Raw genomic sequence first — 17,024 nt, 5'->3', positions numbered from 1 at the left:
TGAAAGAAAGTACAAGTAGGCCTACAACTGCCCAGATAGAAAATTAATCCTTTTCGTGTTGATTTAACGTTTGCACAAGCTTGAAGAAAACTCACTGGCTGGATAAAAACTTTCGCCACACGCACAAATTGAGGAATAATAAAACGGCCTATGGTCAGAATAAGTAGAAAAGTACAGTGTCTCTATTTTAATTGCTTACCGAAGTCCACTACCAATGACCACAAAACCAAATAGAAAAATGTCTATTAGAGAAAGTTATGCGCACATTAACACATTCATTTAATTTGTTAATAATTATCGCTACTTACACAAAAGTATTGCCATGTTAATTAAATTGTTTCTGTGTGAAAAGTTACACTAAAGCAAGAAAAGTTGCAAGTTAATTAACGTATCTTCCCAATGAAGCAAAGACATTTCATAATTTCACAAGTCTAAATAAATCGATCTGTTTCAGCCTTTTGCTGCAAGTTCGCTGCGGTAATAGCGGTTTGTCACTTGCTTTCGGAACAATGTTCTCTGGACATGAGCAATGACGAGCGGTGTTCAGAGCCAAAGTATCGTTGTTTCACAAAGCTCTTTTCTTCGGCTTGAAGCTAATGTTATGAGCGAAAAATTCAACACACGGCGCGAAAGCTCGTGAGAAACCGCTACTACCACAGCGAACCTGCAGGCTGCAGCATTAGGTTGAAACAGATCGTTCTACCTGCACTTGTAAAATCAGTAACGATCATGCTGCTAAAAGCGAAATTCAATCTATTACATAGGCTATTTCATAATGTCCAACATTACTGTGCAGAAATTCGTGTAACTGTCACTAGCCACCATGGGCTCCGTTAGAGGGGGGGGGGGGCGCGGGGGTGATTACCCCCCCACCAATTGGAGTGGGGGGTAACTAATGCAAATTACCCCCCCCCCACTAATGTAGAGATAAAAATTCAATATTTATATTTTTTCTACTTTTATGGTTTATTTTCATTTTTTTATTTTGTTGCACAACTTTTTAGTTGTGTGCTTGGAAACTCCGACTCGCAAGACAACGCAAATATGCAATAGAGACCTGCATAATGCTATGGGAATTGTTCAGGAGCTAAGTAGTTTGCAAAATCAGTCTGGCAAGTTCAAAATCGCTCTGCAGGAAGAATCCCACCATGGCTTGCACACTTTGTGCCAAACAAGATGGCTGACACGTGTACCGGCCATTTCTTCAGTGTTGTCAAACTACGAGCCTTGCTAAACACACTTCAAAATTTCAACAATGTGAAATCATTAGGCCTTTATTCCCAATTATTGCAAGGCAACACATACTTTGCATTGCAGTTTTGCCAAGTTTTATTCAAACCACTTGAAAAGATAACTGGCCTGTTGCAGATCAAGTCTTATACCATCAGCGACATGATGAAGCTGGTTGACAACGCAAAAGTTAATTACCAGAGTCTTAAAAATGAAAAACAATTTATGCAGTTATACAAGGAATCTCAGCAGCAAGTAGAAAGCTTAGGCTTAGCTAAAATCCAAATTTCAAGAAAGCGCTGTGAGCAAAGTGCTTCCCATGACCTCGCTTTTCATTACAAAAGGCAGTTCTATGCATCTATTGACAGCATAGTGCAAGGCCTCACCCACCGCTTCAATGGCAAAGCAATTAAAACTCACCAAATGCTTGAAGTTTTAGTATCTGGCACAGTCAACGACAGTGCTGTTACAGCGTTGGAACGATATGGCTTGGACGTGAAAATTTTGGGCCAAGATTTAAGCTACTTTCATCAGAAATATTGGGCCGATCAAGTATGTGTGCGATGTTCAAAACAAGTTAATAGGACTTAGGCCTATTATTGTCGAAGAGTTTTATGCCAGTGTGGAAAAACTTGTAAAATTGCTATTGGTCAATGGCCCTTCTTCTGCAGAAGCTGAAAGATCGGTTAGCTCGCTACGCCGCTTAAAAACATGGCTCCGAACCACAATGACTGCTTCAAGACTCAATTTCATTGCCATAGGCCATGCCCATTAAGTGTATTTGGATGAACTAAGTGTAGATGAAATCTGCAAAGAATTTTTTTTTTCAACAATGCACAAAGATTGAAAGTCTTTGGCGACTTCTGACAGTTCTGTTATTTCTTATACGGCGCAAATGGTAGGCCCTCCTGTAGTATCGATCAAGAGTCTCCTTATTTTCAGTTTTTGTAAAAGTTAATGCATTTTAGCTTCTTTTTTTCTGAGTTGAATGTAGGCCTAACCCTAGATGCTGAAACGTTTCATTTCACTGTGAATGATATGGCACAGGTTGTGGTGCTGTACTCATGTAATTGTAAATTAAGTTTTATAGATTCCAGCTTTGACCTCAACGCTTTTGGCCTTTTAAATCTAACCTTTCAGCGACTGAAGTGCAAAATTTGGAGGACTTGAGCCAAGGAAGAATACAGAGAGGGATTTTGCGTTAGTCCCCTCTTCCAGTCAAAATTGTCTCAAAACCTCAAAAAAATGTGGCAAATGTTAAAAAGCGTTTGTTCGTGATTTCAGATTCGTTAAAAGAATTTTTCTACTTTAACGTGCTGAAAGGCAAAAATTTTGCGCCTTCGGCGCGAAACATGCGGCCTAAGACACTGTATAAGAAACTGAAGCTTTCAGTAATGCGAACGAGGTCTGGGGAGCGACCTTCCAGAAGTACTGTATATGTGATGCGATAATCCAATAAGCCCCTGTCGATGTCAAAACATCGTTCCCGCACCTGCTTAAATTACCCCCCCACTCTCAGGAAGTGTCCGGAGCCCCTGCTAGCCACCGACCTTAAAATCCATTGATCGACACAAACATAGTTGTAACAGATAAAAAGGACAAGGGACAAAACATCCACACTGTAAGCTAAATTTACAGTACAACTGATTACCTCTGTTCTTTTTTTTACGTTGAAAATTATTTTTGAATAATTCTACCAAAACTGTGGCGAGAGGGCCCATGTCGGTTACACCTTTCCCGGCATTCACTTCTAACTACACTACAGCAACACATTGGCCTACATAATCACAGACATTGAACCAATGTAAAAAAAGAACTGATTTGCTGGCTGCGTAGCATTAATCCAGACAGCAAATTATACATTGATTCAACGTCTGCAGATGTTGAAGATTTGCTGTCTGAAATGTTGCCATCGCCGTAAATTGATGACTTAAAATTGTTGAAAACGCAAGTTTCCAGAGCCATGGTGCAGTTCATAGGAAGCATTCGTAAGCAAAAGGCTCGCTAGCGTGTGAAACCACACTGAAAGGTGTAAATGGAAAGATGTGAATCAAAGTACGGGGAAAACAGGCCACTTCAAACGGATAGTTCACGATTACATTGGTTTGTTGAACAATTCTCTCTGAAATGCAACGCGAAAAGATGATAAGAGCACACCCATGCTCTGTTACGGTGTAAACTTTATCCAACTACACATAAAGCCGACCACGATGTAAGCTTGAACCATGTCGTCCACTTTCTGAATGGAAAAGCAGACAATTTTACATTGATTCACAACGTCTAAAGACGGCTGACACAGATCGGCCAGCGTTAAAAATTGGGGCAAATCAAATTTAACAGCAAACTTGTTTTTTTTTAAGTGTGCAAGTGAAAGAGTTGAATTTCGGTCTCTTTCATTGACATTGCAATTACAACACAACTTGGTCACCTCACGATTTCCAACCAGTATGTTAGTCAATCTTTACATTGATTCAACGTCTGCAGACGTTGACGTAATGCAAAAACTAACTGATCAACTGAATGGGAAACACATTGACGGATTTTGGTAGACGAGTAAGTGTGTTACGTAAAAGAGACGAAAAACAACGAAAAGTTACAGAAGTGAGAGAGGAATGTGCTTGTTAGGAGCCGATGGAGCTGATAATTGTCTTTTCTTTGGAGAAATCGTATTCGGTCAATCTCGTCAGTTCCGCTAGGCTTCGTATTGTGATATTTGACAAATTCTCCTGAAAACATAAACCCAATCATGACTAAGTGACATTAGAAAAGTGCCTCTAGTCTAGGGGTGTTCAATTTCGATTTTCAATTCGATTTCGATTAAGATGATATTCGAAATTCGTTTTCGTATCGGACATATTCGAAATTATAGCCGCCCTTTCGGCTGAACGCGGTTGAAAGTAACGCGAGTGACGCGAAATCTGTCTTGTCGCATTTTGCAACCGAAAAAAGACTTCGACGCATGCGCATCGTCGATCACGTGACTATCACACGCTCTCGCGGGTCCAACGGCCAGTCCTGCACACGTGCGTTGAGGAAAGTCGTGCGCAACGTCATTGTCTTCCATGCGCGTGCAGCCAACGGGAGGTGTCAGTTCTTCCGATTCCGATAGCCCCGACGTTGAACCAACACAGGCGACGCCATCAGGCGATGAGCAAAGACGCCAGACCACTTTGACGGAACTCTTCTCCATGAGCAGGGTCCAGACGGAAGACTCCAACAACAGTGATGATGATGAAATCAGCTCTATTAGTAAAAGCTAGCCGAGAAGGTGTTTGTGATCCCAGCGACCTCGGCTCCAGCGGAGCGATCGTTTTCAAAAGCTGGCCTGACCATCACGAAGCTGAGATCCTGACTGACGGGTGACCATGTCGATCAGCTTGTGTTCTTAAACACCAACATGGGCCTGGAGCTGTAGACGTTTTTTGTGTTCTTTTTTCGCAAATTTTCATGGCGTTTTTTCGTGTTTTCTAGCGAATTTTCATGGCGTTTTTTCGTGTTTTCTAGCGAATTTTCATGGCGTTTCTTTCAATAAAATCACATTTTGCAGTGTGGTGAATAGTTGTGATATTCGAAATCGAAATTCGGAAATCGAAAATAAATTAAATTTCGAATATTAAAATAATCGAAATTGAACACCCTTACTCTAGTCTTCCAAATTTTATACTGTTAGTTTGTATTTCTTATTTTAAACAACAAGTCGAAGAAACGGTAGTCTCCATCTTCCAGCAATCTAAGTAGTCAGACTTGGAATTTCTCAATGTAGAGAGAAAAAGTTTTCTCTGCCTATAAAACGTTAAATGGTAGTTTTATTAAATATTTCTTAGTAAAGTCTTTAAACGTTTTAATGAAAGGCTTCAAATCTATATGATTCCCACTGCATTGAAGCCACCCAGAAAATCTGTCCCTTTTCAAATTCTACAAACGTTAAACCAACGTTGATCTGCAGGCTGGGCGAAAAAGAACTGTTTGCAGCAGTGGTGATGATGAAAGTTCACTTGTTCCGAGCACATTATCATGACTGCAGCGAATATTTCTTTTGCTGTCAGACAGCACACCTGCCTTGGTGCAACGTCTGCAGTTTTGTCAAATGTCAGCAGTCTTCTTCTTCTTCTCTCGTTTGACTTGTAGCAGCTTAGATTGGCAATGCCTCCTCGTGCAGCCAAGATACGGTAGTTGGGTCCAGTTGTCGAATACCAGTGATTCCACTTGGGGGTCGTAAGATGGAACATTCGTGGAGTATGTGTTGCATTGTTTGTTCTACCGCTCCGCAGACACATATCGGCGAATTATGCAACCCCCACCTAAACAGATTAGCTCCAGTACAGCCAACGTCACATCTGATCCTGTTCAATGTGACCCATGCCTTTCTTGAGAGGTCTGCTCCAGGAGGGATGGAGAGTGCTGGCATAACTGAAAACTGGGGAGGGATATGTGGCAGCTCGTTCCATTCTTGGGCCCATGTTTCCATGCAGCTGAAGTTCTTATCCACAAGTTGTATAGCGTATCGATGGAATGGGCGCCTTGATGATAGGCGTTGAGGTCTGACTGGTCCATTTGTTTGGGAGTGACTGTGGAGAAGGTGTTGAGGATCGAGTCTCGCATGTAGAGCCAGTTTGTAAGAGGCTTCTTCCCTACGGACATGAGCAGGAGCAATGCCAGCCAAAGTTGGCAGATAAGCAGTAGGTGTGGGGCGGAGACAGCCAGTGATGATGCGCAAGGTGTCGTTAATGCATACATCCATCTTTTTTGTGTGTCTGCTGCGGTTCCACACAGCTGAGGCATATTCGGCTGAGCTGTAGACCAAGGCTAGTGCGCTTGTACGCAAGGTTGATGCTCGGGCTCCCCATCCTGTTCCTGCTAGGCTTCTCAAGAGGTTATTTCGCGAGGTAACCTTGGCACGGAGTGACTCGATGTGGGGTCTGTAGGTCAACTGCCGGTCAAGTTTTACTCCAAGGTAAGTTGGGTTTGCAGTGTATGGTAAAGGATTTCCTTTTAGCGAGACAGACAGTTGACGCTGAGATTCCCGATTATTTAGATGGAAAGCAGAGATTGTTGTTTTCGACGCATTCAGTTTGAGCCTCCACTTGTCCAGATAGTCAGCCACCAGTTTCAGGTCAATTTCAAGTTTTCTTTCCACCTCATGCCAGTTCCTGTGAGCATATAGAAGAGCTAGATCATCCGCATAGCCATACTGTTGCGATGTAGTGCATGGGAGGTCACTTATATAGATATTAAATAGGAGTGGCGATAGTGTTGACCCTTGGGGGACGCCATTTTTCAGGCGGCGTGGTCTGCTGGGTTTTCCCTCGTTGGTATGCAGTATGAAGGTACGGTTCGAGATGGTCTCTACCAGAAACTTAACCATGTGTCGGTCAGGAATGAGCTGTAATAGCTTCATAGTAAGACCACGGTGCCACACAGTGTCATAGGCTGCTGTAAGATCCACTAGGACAACACCCACCTTCTCACGGGCTTCAAAACCACTTTCGATGTCATCAGTAAGCTTGACAACCTGGTCAGTTGTGCATCGGCCGCGTCGGAATCCAGCTTGTTAACATCATAGCCATTAGAAAAAAATGTCAGCAGTAAGTCAAACGGACGAAACAAACTGACGTAAGGCGAAATCGAACTGATAATTAAAAAGCCCATGCGATGTTTCACGTCAAATCACCACTCTATAACGTCATAGAAACTTCAAGGATACAAAAACGAGCTACATTTGAAACACTTGATCATGATGAAAATCGATATGGTTCTAAGAAAAAAATACCAAAAGCATGACATTAAAACATACATCATTGGATTTTCCAGCACTAGGTTTCGACAATCGCTCATTGAGCTTGAACGGGACTCCTTCAATTCCTGAAAAAAAATGACAGCGTTGATATTATTGATTGCTATTGGTTAGAACTGGGATGGTGCAAGGCAAACGAACAAAAGGACGTCAAAAAATTAAATATTTTGACAATATCAAGCAAATTACAGGAATAAAAAACATGCCGAAAGCACTAATAAAAACAAAAGACAGAACAAAATGGAGGCAGTTCATAAGGGAGATCACAGCTGATCAAACATGATCAATCTGTTGAAGAAGAAGATTGGTTAGAAAAGAGGTGACGTCACGAACGCTGACGACTTGTCACTTTCGTTGACTCAAAGCGGAACAACACCCACAAAGTGTTTGCATCCGTAAAATTTGCTGTGATATGACTAAGAGCTAAATGCATTGTGCAATCTTCTACTACCGTTTTGCCCCAACAGCAAAATCCATCATTTTCACATTGATTCAACGTCATCGAACATTGATTTGCGTCTAATCTTTTGGCACATCGGGGTACTAAATTGTGGAGTGAATTAGATGAATGTATGAAAAGCAAACACCTTGCTTTGTTTAAAAAACTTTATAAAATTACCTTGTTAAATTCTTATTAAACATACTTGTTTAGTTAAATTATTTTATCTTCATGTAACCTCGTATTTGTGTACTTTGTGTTATTATACCCGATATGATTCATTATTATGCTTATGTTTTTCCTAGCTGGTCTTGATTCATTTTCCTACAAAACCTTATATGTTTCATTTCGATTTCGAAGCTACTGTTCAATCATGCTGTTTATTGATTTAGCTAATGTTTCATTTCGATTTCGAAGCTACTGTTCAATCATGCTGTTTATTGATTTAGCTAATGTACAGGTGCGGCTAAAAAGAAACGAGACTGGTGAATTTTAAAGTGTATTAAAACCCATAGCAAGTGAAGTTCACTTTGAATACGAAGTACAACTCTAATGTGACCTCTAACGGTCACCTTCAAAATATTCGCCATCGGCTTCCACGCACTCTGTCATTCTTCTTAACCATGCCCTGAAGGATTCTTCAAATTCCCTTTTTTCTATGGATTTGATGTGTGCCATCACGTTAGTTTTGATATCATCAACCCCTTCAAAGCGTGTTCCCTTGATTACCCCCTTCAATTTTGGAAACAGAAAAAAGTCACAAGGAGCAAGGTCTGGAGAGTAAGGTGGATGGTGCAATGTGGTGATTTGCTTGGAGACCAAAAATTGCTTCACCATGAGGGATGTGTGAGCAGGTGCATTGTCATGGTGCAAAATCCAGGTTTTGCTTGCCCACAAGGCTCTTCGCTTCAGACGAATTTTATTGATAAGGCGAGTTAGCGTTTCTTTATAAAAGTGCTGATTAACCGTTTGTCCTTGTGGTACAAACTCATAGTGGACTAAGCGTTTGGACTAAGCGTTAAAGCCTTCCTGACTTGGGATCATCATCCACATCCTCCCTGCCCTCCACAAATCGCTTGTGCCATTCAAAGATTCTTGCTCTCGACATGCAAGAATCACCATAAGCTTTACGCAGCATCTTCAAATTCTCTGTTGCTGTGTTTTCAAGTTTAACACAAAATTTGATGTTAATTCTTTGTTCAGTTGTCATTTTGCAAAATTTAAAACAAAATCACTTTATTCAATAAAAAAGTTTAATGGAAATTGTTAACAGATACTTTACCACCTTCACTTAACTCTCCCTAAAAACAAACGCAACAATGTCATTGTGACAACACATCTGTCGAACACTCAACAGATGTTATGAAACTCTGTGAAAGCATTGATTCGAGTGAGACTTTTGTATTACGCAATCTGTGGCGTCAGTCTCGCTTCTTTTTAGCCACACCTCGTATAACTTGTAATGTCTAACGCTGCAATGTATGATGTCTGATGTCAGGCAGCACCTTGACTGGTTAACCGCAAGGTTGTTCGGTGCTGCCAGACCTTTCTATTGTTATAATTTGATTTGTATGTAATTGTGTTTCTTTTTCTCGACTTGTATTAGAAAGGCAAATTAACAATCATCTCTCTCTCTACAACGGTGATTTGCTACTTGGGAAGCAGTTTCAAAGAGGTTAAATTTCTCAAAATTAAGCAATACAATTTCTTTAATAGGGGAAAGGGTGCTTTCGAATTGATAATGATTCCATGTTCTGTACATTACAACATCAGGTCGATGACCAAAAAATATTAACCACTTTTTAACAAGAATGGTGTCCCAAACCAAACAAAATCCGTCATTTTTACATTGATTCAATATCTGAAGACGTTAAATCAACGTAAAAATGGCGGATTTTGCTGTTTGGAATCCTGCGTTTGTTCTTCTGCTAAGATGCTGTACAACGTTGTTTGTTTGAAACGTATCCATGCAAAGCAATTACGTGTTCTAGTTGATTTTAAGTCGACTAAAAGTTTGCAGCAACATTTGCATAGCGCAGTTGGATATATGAATTTTATGGAGGAAGAATTGGCAAGATTAAACCAACATAGTTTGAGCAAGGCATTTGAAGGACAGCATTCTTTTTAGCGGCACCTAGTGGATGGAATTGGAATAATTCACAAACGCCAACACTTTAACTTTAACGATGCCTTTACTCTATCAATCTCGTTTGCCGGGAATTCGTTAGTAGTTCACAGCCATATAACCGCGTGAAATTACAAGAATTAGCCTAAGCTTTCAAAGTGCCAGGATTAAGCTTAAGAGATTTTCTCAGTCCGAGGACAAAGATTTCCGCAATTTGTCAATACGATTCCCACCTGTCATGATTTTCGGTTTTGACGAAGTGTTTCGATGACGCTGCACATTCTCATAAATGTCTTGGTTCGGTTGGGCTGCAGCTGGCGGAGGTGACGTCACAAGTGCTTGTTGTGCCATGGGAGGTGGTGGGGCAGGCCTAGCAATCGAGACGGCGATTTGCCCCAATTTATAGGTGAGATTAATTCCATTGACCTCACTGTTTTGAAGAAGATGCATATAATGGATAAGTGCACTTTTATAAATAAAAAAACACAAATTAACAAAAAGTTATTTGAGACGCAATTTGTAGGCCAAGAAAGCAGCCGTGAAACGTACCAAATAACACATCGAATTAGTACATAACAAATATGAAGCATATAAACTCTGATTTTCAACTACCACAAAACGATAGTATTTAGACGTGTATTCTTTTTGTACTTTTCAGTAATCAAAGAGTTGTCACAGTCACAGTTGACAAAAATTCATGAATCCTTGAACAATTATATGAATTATTTATACACTGTGCATTGTGCAAGTGTGCATTGTAAATTGATGTTAAATGATACCGGTACGAGTACATATGGGAAAACTATACTATGCATCACTAAGTTCACTTACCCCACCAATGAATACATTCTTTGCTTGTAAGAATCGTCTTTAAACAATAGTATGTCAAAGATTGCAGCACTGGTCATATTTTTAGTTACAAAGCGAGCACACAGCACATGTTTGCGAAGACCTTGTTCACGGCTGTCTGATGTCGTAGTCAATGCTGTGTAATTGGGGGGGATCGGATCTTTCAAACCAACCAAGGCCAAATCAGTGACCACCTGATTTAACTGAAGAGCAAAAAAAATAGTATAATATCAAAGCATACATCAACAGGCAATTTTAATAATAAGTTACATTAACAATTCGCCAAACTTTTTATGCTTACGCAATTAATAGATTATAGTTTTTCGGCAGTTAAGTGTAGCAAGAATTGACCATGATGGACATGTTTTACCCAAGAGGCTGGGCTCATAAGTATCCCACTAATTCATGCCACAGATTGCTGCTTTGGCCAGTCAATTGAACTGTTACTCTTGTGGAAAGAAAACAACCGAACTGGCTGTCATCATTGGGATGTACAATGGTACATTAGGGTGGGCCCGAAAAGTTTATTTAGAAATTTGTTACGACCATCTTACCCTTTTTTTTTCATTGTCTAAAGTAGGTTACTGCAGAAAATTTTGGAAAGATTGAGCACTCAGTGTTTAGAGGTGCCACATAACCCTTCAAGTTTTCCCTTGAAACAAAATATAAACAATGTAGCTCATTATCTGTTGGAGTGGGCTGAAAAACACTTTTATAGAATTTTAATTTGAAAAAAGATTCTAAAAAGCTGCCACATGGGCCTATAAATCATTTCTCAAAATTTGTTTTTTGGGGTGACCACCTCCAATGACCATGCCACCCAGCCCCAAAGGTCAAATTGCCGGGTCTGCTTTGGTGAGAATATTGTTGGTGAGTCCGATTGGGTGAGAGCCTTTTTGGTGAGAGCCTTTTTCGGAGAGTTCCCTATTCGGTGATTTTTTGAAAATTATCAGGTACCGTAGCCTAATTATCATTGCCGCTTTCACATCGCTTTAACGTCGCTAAACGTTGAAATAAGACCCTAACCCCTACCCTTGAAACGGCAATGATAATTAGGCTACGGTACTCGATAATTTAAGAAAAAAATTACCGAATAGGGAACTCTCCGAAAAAGGCTCTCATCGAATAGGGAACTCACCAAAACGGGCCATTCCACAAATTGCCATATCTCAAAAACTACTTAAGCTAGAAGAGTCAAACAAAGCTCGAAGAAGCAAAAACACAAAGTTTCTATCTGTCATAAAACATCTTTTTATCTTGGTCCCACTACAAACTAAGTTCTTTAAAAAATAAACGTTTTTTATGCGGAATCGAGGGGTCAAAATCACACAAATTGTAAATTAAGGTCTAAAGTTCTATCAGTTCTGCTGAACAAAGTATTGTATTAAATTATGCTTCTCAGCCATCTGTGACTGTAACAGGTCAAAGGTTATTAGTTCTACAGCAAAAGTAAAATCGCAAAACAAGAGGTCCCACATGTTACTAGACCAGGCAACCTGATAGAGGTACCGATATTTCACTGTTTCTCCTAATTCTCAACCAAAACTTATCGTTTTTTCTTGACGATTTCAGTACAGGTCAAATATTTGCTCACAAAATTTGTTAGGCAGTGATGGTTGGGTCTGTTGACATAGACTTAAAGCTTATGTATGCTGGTCCAATTACTCACTCAAGGTGGCTAACCCTGGCTGAATTCTTGACTGTTGCACCAATCACAAAGTCAAATATATAGTGCCATTATGTTAAGTAGAAGTTCTTTTTCTAACTGTACTCTTCCTCAAGGTGACATGATCCTTTCCTTTGTTCTGTGTTGGAGAAATTTGAGGCCGTTTCAGTCACTCAAAACACCTTAAAAAAATACTCTACAGTACACGCTAGCTAATCACAATACTGTAGTTTTTTTCCTGATTTAGAGCTTCGTGTGGCACCTCTAATCATGAACCATATTTTTCTGAAATTTTGCTTGTCACCTTCTTTTAGCAAATGTAAAAAAATAGTAGTCCAATGGTTGCAATTTTTTGGATAATCTTATTTCCTTATACATTTCAGAACCACTCTAAAGTAGTGGGCTACACTGTGCAGAAAGTGCAACAGGATACCACGTAGAATCGACCTTTCTGCAGTTACACAATGTAGAAAGATTACATGATATAATATCATTCTGCATGCAAATTTACCAGATGTATCTACAATACATGTTGTGAAATATAAAGTTCATCACTCAGAAAGTATACGTCAATATACACTTCCACAACAGCTACAACATGTGAGAAACTTGTGTATCAGATACAGCTATTACTATATCTAATTTAAAGTACAGAATTTCTACCATAAGCGATAAAGGACTGTACAATGATTATAGCAATCTAGTAATGTTAATCTAAAAATAAGAATTTTTTTCCAGTTTTTATGCTGATGCTACTCTTTTCACTGGCTTCATGTAGTCAGATTAAAAATCAAGACAACATTGAAAAACTGCACTAAGCAAAGCATAGGCTATATAAACCAGACAAAGTTAGAGCAGATTATGACAGTCAAAAGAGATAATTACATAAAAGTCAATGTTGCCTACAAGTTGACATTGTGGGCATAACAGTTGAGGTGGAAGTTAAAACATAATGATTGTTTTTCTGACATCAGTTATAGCTTCATAAGCACCTGATTCGAAGCAACTTCTTTGGTATAGCAGATATATCTTGTTACTTTATTTTTGAAGAAACGGTCTTTCCAGAAGTCTGCATCATCATTATCATCAGTACGATCCAACTAAAAATGATATAACTGTCAATAGAATATATGCTTTACAAACAAATGTGGGTGCATGAGATTCCGACAGCCAAAGTGAAGTGAGACGGCTGCTGCGGCCCGGAATGGCCCGTTTCGGTGAGTCCGATTCCTTAACGGGGGATTTTTTCAATTTTTTTTTTAATTATTAGGTATCGTAGCCTAATTATCATTGCCGTTTTAGGGTTAGGGGTTAGGAACTCACCGAATCGGACTCACCGAATAGTAGCAGACCCGCTGCGGCCAGCCTGTCACAGAGCTCTAACTCAACACAAGACTATTTGACATGAATTCTATATACTTTATTCATGAAACACATTTTGCCTTACAAAATGTACAGATACTTTTACTTAAAGTTTAAATGAAGCAATAGCAGTTGTGTTGAAATGTCAACAGCTTTAGATGTAGAATCAATGTAACAAGGTCTGATTTGCTGGTTGGACAGCTACTGAAAAACTAACTACATATAGTTGCAAGCTATAACTTCATGGAAAAATAATGTTGGATGTATAAAAATGGAAGGCGTTAAAGTAGAAGTTGCTTTTTTTATTTTTTATTATATTTTCTGACCATTTAGATCACCAACAAGTATTTTACATGAGCAGCAAAGAAGCAAATATATTATGTATTCTACAGCCAAGATTTCACTAGGTTTCTTTGTCATTTGTAAGCTAATACTGAAGTTGCTGTTAAATGAACCATGCACCAATGGGGAATGGCCTCTACCTCCTCCTGTGAATGTGGTGCCAAGGAACAGACCACATCATCAATGACTATCTTCAAGCCACCTAACGAAGTGGCAGGTCTGTGTTTCAACACTGGTAATCAAAACTATTTGCACAATGCAAGATGATATAGAATTCACGTCCAATACTCTTGTAGTGAGATGTACCCTACAACAGGCCAGCCACAGTCAATTGTCTCACGTCTAGTCAACTGAGACAAAACGTCCTAATCCCCAAATAACATTAAGCAAAAGCAATAAACCTACAAGACAAATTCAAATTTTTTAGAACTTATGTATGATTCTTGCTTGCTTGATTCACTTATGTTTTGCAATGCAAATATCAAATAGGATGCATTAGTCTTGATTTAAAGTATTAGTTTTCTAAAAAAAAACTCTTCAATAGTTCATTTAACAACCCAATTAATAGCTTATGTGTGTATTTAGTACCGCCATTTTTTCAAGGACTTCTAAAAGTTTGTTAACTTAAACAGTTACACTTTTTTAATTAGAAAGATATTTTTATACTTTTAAGCGTGTACTGTAATAATTTGGTGGTATTGCGTGTATTAAAATTACAATAGCACATTTTGTGATTGCTGTTTTAATTGCAAAATGAGTCCAAACACCACAGTCATTCTGGCGATATACTTCTATGTGATCCACTCAATAAACCAATCCGTAAAAAACGCGCTGAAAATAATGCGATGACAGCAACAACATGCAGACCCTGATAAAACCACTTCTTGTTGACATGTTTATTTTTATGCCGTATGCCACTTGAAAGTCAGCATGCCATTTTTTTATAAACGTAATTTGAAAACCAAAAAACAAGTCACATAGTTAGCATAAAAAAATTAAACTTACACAAGTTCTGATAAAATTATTGATAAATAAACTGTCAATTTTTTTCAGTCAAATTATTTTCAATTGCAAAATATGATATTTGCAAATTTGTGAAGTGGATGCAATTACCTTGATGTTTGCTACACACAATGACCCTATGTATATTAGAACATGTATATACGGTACTAACCTAATATTCTGTAATTCTTAGTGCAAAAATAGCTTCTGATTACTTAAGCCACATGAGCATTGAATTACAGTAGTTAAAGTCTACATACTCATCAGTACTTACAATGGTATATCGTGGAGGGCAATTCTTTCGATCAGACACAATGCACACGTTTGTCAAGGGAAGATCAAGTGCCATGGAATCTCACAACTTACAATCGAAAACTAACTTCAGAAAAACTGACAAACTATAACACATACGTACTACATAAATGTATTTTGAACTTAGCTATATAAGCTATGGTATAGTAAACAGGATAGAAATGTACAGTAATTTCCCCACTGCAACATTACAAAAATATCAGTTCAAATAAAGCAAATTAACATTCAGGCCTATTGCAGGCTACCAATTATGATTACAATAATCTATCCATTGTTCAATAAAGCTAAATATTCAGGTAATTACCAGATACCGTAGCTAATAGTAATACACAGGTAAACTCTTTTAAATACATTGAATAGTTAATTACAAATGATGATAAATTCAAAGCAGAGATTAAAACAAGAATTGCTCTTAAAGTGAAACAGACAGGGGCTCTATCCACTTTTAGAATTCAGGGGGGGGGGTGATTTTTAGACAGTGGGCTAAAATCGTCTTAGTCATTCCAAACCACTCCAATAAGTGGGGGGTTGATCACCCCCCTCACCCCCCTTTGGATACAGCCCATGGAAACAGACTTTCCAAAATACTGCATACCGGGTACATTCTTCAAAACATAAATTTACAATTCACAATAAAGAAGCATGTGTTATTTAATGTGGTATGGATGTGATAAGGAAAGGATAAAGAAATACGGAAGCCAATAAGTGTAATAAAATATCATTCACTGCAAAAAAATCAAGTTGAGCAATGAGTGGCTTTATTGAATCACTTGGGCAACACTATTACAAACGGAAATATGCCGTAAATATTGAAAAGGAACTTATGAAATGGCGGAAATGCGTGTCCAATACATACAGCAGTGGCCGAGTGGTTAGCGCGTTGGGCTCGCAGTCGAGAGCCTGTATGATCAACTCCAGCCACCCGCACTTGCTGTTGTTTCTCTGGGCAAGAAACTTAACGACCATGGCCAAACTATGTATCTTGTCAAAAATATACGAATCACAATGCGCTATGTGTGACGTCATAGTTTCTCAATGCTACAAACTGTTCAATTTCGCTTTTACCACTCACGAACGAAACACACTACAGTCAGTGGCGCCGCCAGACCTTCAACATTGGAGGGGCAAAATATTGACAGTACAAGACAATAGCATAGTCAAAAATTTTGAAAGGGGGGGTGTTGACAGCCGGCGGGCGAAGCCCGATGGCGTGTTTGCCGAAGGCGACACTTAGCGGCGGGGGGTCTGGGGGGCCTCCCCCAGAAAATTTTGAAAAATTACTTTCAGTTTGGTGCATTCTGAGAGCATTTTCAACAAAATTGTGGGTATGAATATTTCTGTAAAATGGTGCTGTCCGGTGGCATAGCAAAAGGATAAGATCATGTTTTCTTCGGCATTTTTCGGAAATAAAGCTAAGTCTCTATGTTTTCTTGTTGCTAATTTCAGACTGAGATATTTGAATGTTTGGTATTGGCAAAACTCGCTCTTTTAATGCAGTTTCGTTTAAAATTAGGCAAACTTTGTTTTAGAGACATAGGTTGATTGCTTTTTTTGCGAGATTATTACAGTTTTATTATTTATCAATTTTCTCCTTGGTTGATTCAAAAAACGATCTTATTCCGGTAAGTCACTAACTTTTATGCTCTGAAGTCAACCCAAAGTTTAGAAAATGTAACGTCATAGAGGTCATACATCTTGATGAGTGTCAAACAAAAAGCTTTGAGACAATGAAGTTACTTTAGGCTATTTCTGATATATTCAAGTTTTGTATAACGAATAGCTGTTTAGATGTTAATCTAGATCGAACAAGCGATCTCAGCAGTTGCAGATGGCTTGCATCCTTGCACAGTTTGACGAGAAATTACATCATAGGCTAAAACTTTTCTTGTAAACAATGTATTAA

The 17,024-nt window shown here is 38.9% G+C and overlaps 1 protein-coding gene across 2 annotated transcripts; it reads right to left on the bottom strand.

Moving 5' to 3' along the window:
* Positions 1–226: 226 nt before the first annotated feature.
* Positions 227–15,302, bottom strand: LOC145764829 (multivesicular body subunit 12B-like). 2 transcript variants are annotated; one of them, XM_082576509.1, is made up of 7 exons: positions 15,084–15,302; positions 13,096–13,203; positions 10,420–10,640; positions 9,822–10,018; positions 7,025–7,092; positions 6,692–6,777; positions 227–3,956 (listed from the first exon to the last, which is right to left on the bottom strand). In XM_082576509.1, the coding sequence occupies exons 1-7, from the start codon at positions 15,156–15,158 to the stop codon at positions 3,923–3,925; spliced, it is 789 nt and encodes a 262-aa protein (XP_082432635.1). In that variant the 5' UTR covers positions 15,159–15,302; the 3' UTR covers positions 227–3,922. The 2 variants fall into 2 exon arrangements, with proteins under 2 accessions (XP_082432635.1, XP_082432636.1); XM_082576510.1 differs by lacking the exon at positions 6,692–6,777.
* Positions 15,303–17,024: the final 1,722 nt, after the last annotated feature.

The sequence above is a fragment of the Aplidium turbinatum genome, chromosome 2 (assembly GCF_918807975.1).
Source record: "Aplidium turbinatum chromosome 2, kaAplTurb1.1, whole genome shotgun sequence".
NCBI classification, from domain to species: Eukaryota; Metazoa; Chordata; class Ascidiacea; order Aplousobranchia; family Polyclinidae; genus Aplidium; species Aplidium turbinatum.
This window is presented reverse-complemented; position numbering and strand designations above follow the sequence as displayed.

What these genes read in the sequence shown, in the direction of transcription:
- LOC145764829 (XM_082576509.1), bottom strand. Translation starts at nt 15,158, where the DNA reads ATGGCACTTGATCTTCCCTTGACAAACGTGTGCATTGTGTCTGATCGA. An exon ending in AAAACCGAAAATCATGACAG is followed by an intron (nt 7,093 to 9,821) that starts GTGGGAATCGTA and finishes ATTTTTTTTCAG; the next exon opens with GAATTGAAGGAGTCCCGTTC. An exon ending in GTGCTGGAAAATCCAATGAT is followed by an intron (nt 6,778 to 7,024) that starts GTATGTTTTAAT and finishes GATGTTAACAAG; the next exon opens with CTGGATTCCGACGCGGCCGA.